Source organism: Malurus melanocephalus, unplaced genomic scaffold, assembly GCF_030028575.1.
Source record: "Malurus melanocephalus ecotype Western Australia unplaced genomic scaffold, MMel_1.1 scaffold_13, whole genome shotgun sequence".
Taxonomy (NCBI): domain Eukaryota; kingdom Metazoa; phylum Chordata; class Aves; order Passeriformes; family Maluridae; genus Malurus; species Malurus melanocephalus.
In genome coordinates this window covers 3,303,209-3,311,302 of record NW_026623245.1, presented here as the reverse complement: position 1 = coordinate 3,311,302, position 8,094 = coordinate 3,303,209, and the positions used below count along the sequence as shown (strand labels likewise).

At 41.4% G+C, this 8,094-nt stretch overlaps 1 protein-coding gene across 2 annotated transcripts; it reads right to left on the bottom strand.

Moving 5' to 3' along the window:
- Window positions 1-3,901: 3,901 nt before the first annotated feature.
- Window positions 3,902-8,080, bottom strand: PEX13 (peroxisomal biogenesis factor 13). Of its 2 annotated transcripts, none has more exons than XM_057382527.1 (4): window positions 7,944-8,080; window positions 5,286-5,983; window positions 4,716-4,841; window positions 3,902-4,481 (listed from the first exon to the last, which is right to left on the bottom strand). In XM_057382527.1, exons 1-4 carry the CDS (start codon window positions 8,009-8,011, stop codon window positions 4,186-4,188), a joined length of 1,188 nt encoding a protein of 395 aa, XP_057238510.1. In that variant the 5' UTR covers window positions 8,012-8,080; the 3' UTR covers window positions 3,902-4,185. The 2 variants fall into 2 exon arrangements, with proteins under 2 accessions (XP_057238510.1, XP_057238503.1); XM_057382520.1 differs by lacking the exon at window positions 7,944-8,080 and adding an exon at window positions 7,844-7,933.
- Between the last annotated feature and the right edge of the window lie 14 nt (window positions 8,081-8,094).

The following is an 8,094-nucleotide window of genomic DNA, read 5'->3' as shown; positions in this document are numbered from 1 at the left end:
CCCACCCCCCAAAAAAAAAACCCCACAGGAAAATTCAGAAAAAACTATTCCACCAAGCCTGAGAAGTATCTGAAATCCAAATTCTTTCAGACAGTCTGAGAGGTTCCCTTAAGTTACACTGAAAGCAAAAACCACTAATTTCATACCATCCTATAGCCATCCACAAAATAAGCTATTGCTGGAATATTGCTGTATTTTGATGACAATTACTTCATGATGAATAGAAACTTGATGGTATGTCAGAGAGCTGGAACATGTTCTCTTAATTCTTTAATTAACCTGTGCTGTTAAGCAGAAGGGCAATCCCTGTATGTTCATTTTTCTAAATAAGAAAAAAACCTCCAATATCAGTATTTGAGAATAAAAGGAAAAATCACTATTCTAAATTTCACTTATTTGCTATTCTAGAGACTGTGCTTGATCAGTTACAGTAATTCAAAGGTACCAGAACTGTTTTTCTGTATTTTTCATTTCTAAAACCACAAAGCTGTTTATACTCTGACAGCATAAATAATCCCTGTTACTTGCTCGAGTCTGATAGTTCTGTGACTACTGTGAAATTCAGGGAACTTCAGCAGTTCAAAGCAGGTAAGAAAGATGCAGGGGTGCCTGCACTGACAGCATGACTTGTTACCAGTTAAACCAGTTACACCAGTACATTTGCTCCAAGGAGAGATTATCCAGCTGTTTAAAGGCTGAGCTCCATTTGGCCACACAACCCAGGGGAGAGATTTATCAGTCCAAAGCTGCTTCAAAACGGTCTGCAAAGGAAACCAGTCCCAAGCTACAAGGAAAAGGGAAAAGGACGTGTCTCACCACTTGTGGACACACATAATCAATATTTACCTTTACAGCCTAAAATATGTACAATACATGGGCCACACCTGCATGGATAAAAAATGGAAAGGATTTCCATAAGAATGTAACTTTTGGTGTTACATTTTGAAAAACAAGTACAGTTCCTCTACTTTTGCAGACAAAATTATTTCTTGCAATGGTGCACAAAGTAATCCCTGTGTTAAGTTTCCTAGTTTGTACCTCTTCTGGAAAATTTGCATTACAGATCAGATTTGTAAGAAACTGCATCTGCTTTGTATTTACCTCACTAGCAATTTGACCAAGACCACCAAGTAAGTCAGAACTTATCTTAATATTTCAGTTGGAATCTAATTCCACACAAGGACTTTTTGAGCCCGTGCACAAGTGGCCTATTTACTTAGTTTTACTAGACAAACAGAGTATTTTAAACTTATTAATCAGAAAGCTGAACAAACGTTTGAACCTCTGCATGTTCATGTTCTGTTTGCACCCAGAGAACCACTCAGAACTGGCATCTGTAGGTAGCTCACACATTCAAGAAAAAGGTCGATCTACTAAAACAGTAAGATTTAAGTAAGAATAAACTAAAACCTTACATAAACAGATGTCAAAGCTCTTTTACAGACTTTTAGGTCTGCTACAGGTATATAAATAATTCCAAAGACTAACGTAAAGGTAACTTAGCAGGTACAGATCTCAAAATAAAGAGTTGATTGCTTAATGCTTAAGTTAAGCAATATTTCAACAACCTTCTTTTTCTGATCTCCTCTTCTACATTCTCCTGTTGCAGCCACAACTGCTCCTTTAAGTCTTCCCCCCTTCCTAAAGTTGTGCAAGTCTTGAGCAGCCTGTCCACCAGCCTTCCTTTTCACCCAGTGTTCATTTAGGTCTTTTTTTTCTGTAGCTTAACACGTGGACAGAAAGAGACAGTGAATTGAAATGCATATTTTACTTCAATGAACTTTAATACCCTTCTGCAATAAGTACAATTAATTGTGAGTTAAATAACTAACTCAATTTCCTCAGAGCCTTCTTTTCCAATTAAAGTAATTCCAAGATTGAAAGGATCAAAATTCTTGCTGAGATTTAATAGATACAATGATGACAACGATTTGTAAGCTAAGTCAAACCAATATAAAGACTCAGTCAAGAATAACCCATCTTCCTACTAAAAKAATTGCTGTCAAAATAGTATGACCTGAAAGTGAGATTAACTCRTCTTTCTAGAAATCAGTAAGACTTCATTGGAACAACATTCATGGGACAAACAAACATCATTGGACTGTCTTCTCAACTTGTTCTGAGCCAGAAAACAGAAGAAAAAACAGGAAAAAACAGCTAGAAAACAAAAAACCCACTTGAATGGCTACTTAAAAAAAAAAAAAAATTGGGGTTTATTTATTTATTCATTTAAAAACCCTCTGATTGAAATCTTTCACTGACACAAGAGAGGCTGACAGTCCACTAATTACATCTCACAACAGTAAATTAATTCTCTCCAGGGACACACTCTGCGCACAGAACTGTACACTTGATACCCTCCTCCCCACTCTTTCCTCTCTATTTTAGATTTAAGAATTTTTTGTCATTTTCATTTCAACAACAGATGTCATTTCCAAATACAAATAGTTTTCTTCTATGCCCTGGTACACAGGGCAATGTCCCAGGAACATGCTCTGTTTCAAATCTATTAAACCTATTCTCAAGTTTCTCATTTGTGCTTTAACTACTCTTTCCCTCTGCACTTGGAAATCTAATAATTTATTATAAATTATTCTAATCACCATCTCTCAATACCTGAGCACAGCCACTTAAATTGAAGTTCTATTTATCAACAACAGACATTCAGAGATGACTTTAAAGTAAGGTTCCAGCACAGTATCTCTTTGCAGCCACTCCACCTCAATAAAACTGTGCTCATTTCAAGATTTTTTAGTTTTGTTGTGTTGAACAGACTTCTAAGAACTCAAGGCCAGCAAATACAATTAAAATATAATTACTGAAAGCTTTGTTAACACATAATGGGTGTTGAAGATCACTGTAGAGATGGTCAAACTGAAACTACTCAATCAATCACAGGCCTGTGCCCTACTTTTATTTTCAAGTACCTTTAAAATAAAACAGCTATTTTAATGATTAAGACAAACTTAGTTATTTAATCCACTGATGTAACCTTCAGAAATTGAACACGTTATACATATTATGAGGGAAAAAAAACGGTTTTCATTATCTTTGCTTCATTCAACAAAAAAACAAAACAATATTTCAAGACAGAATTCTCAAACACCCATAGGAAGAAAATACTCCGAACAGTCTTGATATTTTTATGGCTTTTGATAAACTGGAGCCCTCAAATTTTATGGGCAGATGCAAAAATTACAACCTGAAAGGCAGCATAAAAAATCTGTCCAACTCCAAGACCTTCTCTGACTGAGACAATTAAGCAAGAAATGTTACTGYTCCAATTCCTTTCAACTTGCCCCAACTCAAGGCTTTCCTACTGCTCAAAAACGCAGGATAGGTATTTTGACACTCATAGAAAATCAATAAAGAACAGAAGTAAGTTGAGATGCAGATGGTAGCTGATAGACTGTGGACAGGCAGTAAAGGCTACAACACAAAATGGCTAAGAGTGATGCAAATTTAGTTAAGGGAGTAAAAACTAATGAGTGCCTGGCTGCAGAATACCCTTCATTCTAATGTCCTTTTAACTAACAAATGAGAACTGCTTGGAACTACAGKTGAAGCCTCACTGCTCTTCCTTTGTAAACTCTATTTCTCCTTCCTTCCTCCCAAGTCCCTTTTTACTAAGAGCTAAGGTCTTTATGACAGAACCCTGCTTCTTATGAAAAGCAACTTAAAACTTTTAACTATTCAATTGTATAAATGTCCTGCAATTCTCCCTCCTTTTAGAGGGAGACAATGTGCTATTACCCTTTTATGGTTCTGAGTGTTAAGTTTTAGGGGACATCTTACAGAAATCAATCTTCCCTATGCACATCTAYTGAAGAGGCTTCTTGTCGAGCCAATACTCTAATGGAGACTGGGTGTTAATTTGTCTCCCAAATAAGAATGGCGGTCCTTCTTGGTTTTTGTTTGCTTTTTTATAAATGCCTCACTTCTCCTATCTCAAAATCTTAGAGTTGCTGCCAGGTGGTTGGATAGGATAGAATCACTGATGTACAGCCTTAGGTGAGTCAAAAATAAATACCACCAATCTGAGCAATCATTTCCCCATCCCTTCACCAGCCAGTAGCAGCAATAACTGGTACAGACCCACCAGTGCTCCACTACAAACCAGATTTTCAACAAACCCTAAGTGATATCAATAAAGCACAGTTCAGTTGCTTTGTTGATCAAAGTGCATTAGAGTTCCTGCTTCTCTCCACCAGCCACAGCGGAGTCCGACGCAGTGGATRCTTTGCTACTTCCAGCAAAAACAGTTTCAAAAGCAGCCTCCTGCTCCTCTAAAGTCACAGCAGCAGGGGCTCCTCTTACAGATGTGTTGGGAAAGGCAGGTCGCTGCTCCGTAATCCTTTCCGGGTCCACTGTTCTCCTACCTCTTCTTTTGCCCAGGATTTTGATGTAATTAGCTGGCACAAGTCCTGTTGTTTGGCCATCATAACTAGCCAGAAGCCAACCACGGATCTTGGGTTGTTGTTCTGAAGGAGAGAAAGCAAACACTTCAAGTTACAAAACAATTCAACAACACTGAGTAAAACTACTCAGTAAGTTTTACTACAATGCAAGTAATCACTTAATGRGGAGAACAAAATCAGTGTGGATGGGGAATTTGGTCAAATGAGGTGGTTTGGGTTTTTTTTGTTTTAATTTTCAGACTCTTACACTACAACTTCATATGTGATTGGAAAATAAACACAAAATTACAAGTTTACCTTTGGGTGCTAATTTGAGCATGTCACCAGCACGGAAAGAAATTTCTTCTTCTGAGAGAGCATTGAAATCATACTCTGCTCTTCCAACCACATGGTCATCTTCTCCACTTGCCCAGTTACTAGACACTGTTTTCAAAAACAAATTACAAGTTTATGTSCTTTGAGTTACAAAGTTTGGTGCGCTTTTTTCAAAGGAAAATAAGAAAACACTTTAACTTCCTTGCTAAAACTTTTCCACTAGAGCACTGACAGAAGCAACAAGCAAAGCATGACTTGTTGAGTTAATCCAACTGAAATTTGTCCCACACAACCAGAACTGTCACATCTAATAGAAGGGAACCAGAAATAGAGAGGAACCACAGATCTGGAATCACAGCTTCAACATCAAACCACATCMTAACTCAACAACAGGCTACATAAGCAGGCTGTCACTTGTATCACATGTCTAAAATTCAGTACTGTACCCCAGTATCAATTACTGTTTCTGTAGTGTGAGATTAATCACTATACAGACAACAACAAAAGGAACAATACATGCTGCASTTCTCTGGTGCTGCAGATCATCTTTACCTGTTTCTTCATCACTGTATGTAGAAAGCAGCTTCCAAATCAGGTAGGGGCCTCCCATTATAACAGCAAAGAACAAGAAAATGGGCCAGGATTTTGCAGAGTTAGCCACCTTGTCTTCAAGGCCAGCACGAGCCACTTTGCCCTCACTCTCAGCCCACAAATCCTCATTCTCAGAGCTCTGCCGCAGACCCAGCAGGCGCTGCAGGCGTTGGTAGAGGTACYTTATAGTTCTCACTAGAGCAAAAGCTGAAAACACCTTGGTGAAGTGGATTTTGAGGCGGGAGAAGTGGTTGGCCACATCCAAAACAGCTCTGAAGCTGTTGTACACAGCTGAGAAGGTTGCATCCATCATCATGCTGACTGAGGCAAAGGCATGCACGATGCTTTCAATGGACTGAAAGGCACCTCTGCTGCTCTCTTCAGCCTGCTGGACAAACCTGCTGGGAGGAATGCTGTCGGCACAGAAGCGGTTATAGCCCAGACCTCCATAGCCATAGCTGTAGGGACTATAGCTTCCATAGAAAGAGGTGCCATATGAACCATAGCCTGGAGAAAAAGAACTGSTATATGCTGGCCTGAAAGTGCTCAGGCTGCTGCTTCCTGTTTGATGGGACGGTCTTGGCAAAATGGGTGGAGGAATTCGTGCCACCACAGGTTGTCCRGGTCTGGTCAGCAGGTTGTCACCCAAGTCAGCAGACCTAAACAAATTCAGATAATCAAGATCAGCATCCAAAGTTTAAATTTTCATTTCCACAGAGCTCTTGGCTAACTATATAAATACTGCAATTAGTTTCAGTAGTGCTGGGATGGGGAATGTGGAAGCCGAACGCTCAGTATGCTGTACAAAGTTTGTCAGAAGTAAAAAATCTGGTCAGGAAACACAGGMCTTTCAGGGGAAAAAAACCATAATGAGATATTCAGTGTAAACATGGAACTGGAATATATACATGGAAAAAAAATTTCTATTTATTGTATCAATAATTGTATTGTGTGTATAAAATACACAGCCTGGAGCCATCAAACCTACTGCTCTAACAACCAGGTCATCCCTCTACACATGAAAGCCTCTCACAGGCTCTACCAAGAATATTTATGAACTTTCCAATCTGAAAGCTTACTTTTTCCAACACTTGTTCCCAACTCTTCTATAAAATGAAGCAAGTATACAGCAGGAAGAAAGCATGAGAGCTCCTTTGAATCCACCCCTAAAGGGTGGCGTTTCCTAATCGAGAATCTAAATAATTATGCAACAATATGTGCAAGGGCTTTGAGGTCCCCAATCCCCCCTCTACCCGAACTACCTGACTACCTTTGTGCAGGTTGTCAAGGGATTCAATCTACCACTGATAAGTGCTGGCAAAAAGAGGTATTATAACTCCATTATTTGTACTTAATTCAGCAATTCTTTTCCTTTGTAYAAGTCATTCTACCGATGCCCTTTGTAATAAGACTCTGCAAGTACTTGAATTCTGTCAAGCAGCTTTTTGTCCAACTTCTGCCATTTCATTAAAAAATACATGTATTTCATTCGCATGTAATGTGAATTTACATTCATATTGCCACCCTAAAAGTCAAACATGCTATTTCCCGTGCTTACTGCCTCATCCCGTGAGTTCCCAGTTCTGCAGTACATTAAATTCACAGCAAAAGACAAAAAGCCAAATTGGAATTGCTATGGAGSTGCTGCTTGCTGTACTATTTCCATACAAGGTAGGGAACAGCTTCCTCTAAGCAAAACTTACAGGTTTCCACGGCAAAGAATAATATTTGTATTTTTACACTGCTTGCTTTTCCCATCACAGACTGTAACCCTCTCAGCAGTTAAAAACAGTAGGAAAAATAAATTATTAGCCCAGCAAACAGAGCTATTGTAACTCAGTAAGTCACACTAGAGTCCTCTCCCAGTAGTCAACTTGGGATACCCAACTTTAWAGCTACTTGAAAATGGGGTAAATAAACCCAGAACGAAAAATTAACACCAAATTGCTGCCTCAGCAAGCTGCAGAGAACGCAGCGAAGCTTCTGTTCAATGTTTAGTGCTGGCCCAACCTTTTGCCCAGTTTCAGCTCTGTCTGCAATCACCAGCACCGAGCGAAAAACAAGACAAATATTCAGCCGCCGAGCGAGCTTCCCTTGATTCCTCATAAAAAAGAAAGAGTTTACAAATACTTTCAGTCTATCCTTCTCCACGAGCAGGTTGTATTTGYTGGAAGAAGACGAGAATACACACGAGAATAACAACACACAGGAATTTTTTCCAAGCCCCGGGGGTGACACGCAGCTCCCCCAGTGCTGCAGAGACTCGGGGGCTCACAGAGCTGCACAACCCCCAGGAATGCACTGGGAAAGCACTCTATCCACCGGTGACAACACAGCTTTCCCTTCCCCACACCGCACAGGCAGTTTCTCACTGACACCAGCGGGGTTAGAGCTCAGAGCCCCCCACAGGGACGCTTTCCCCGAGGCCACCCGTCCCCGCCCGGCACAAACCCCTCACAGCGCAGGGCCGCCCACCCCGACCGACCCCGGCGCCGCGCACAGCCCCGGCCGGGCCCGACCTTTGAGCCCGCCCCAGGGGAGCGGGCCCGGCCGGCCCGAGGGGGCGAACACCCATCGCCACCGCGGCAGGGACACCCGGCGAGGGACGCCCGCACTCACTGGAAGGCGGGCGCGGTGCCCGGCAGCCGCCGGGACTCCCAGGGCTTGGGCGGCGGCGTCGCCGCCATCGCGCCCCCTCGGCCCCGCTCGGCTCCTCTTCGGCCCCGCTCGGCTCCTCTTCGGCCCCGCTCGGCTCCTCTTCGGCCCCGCT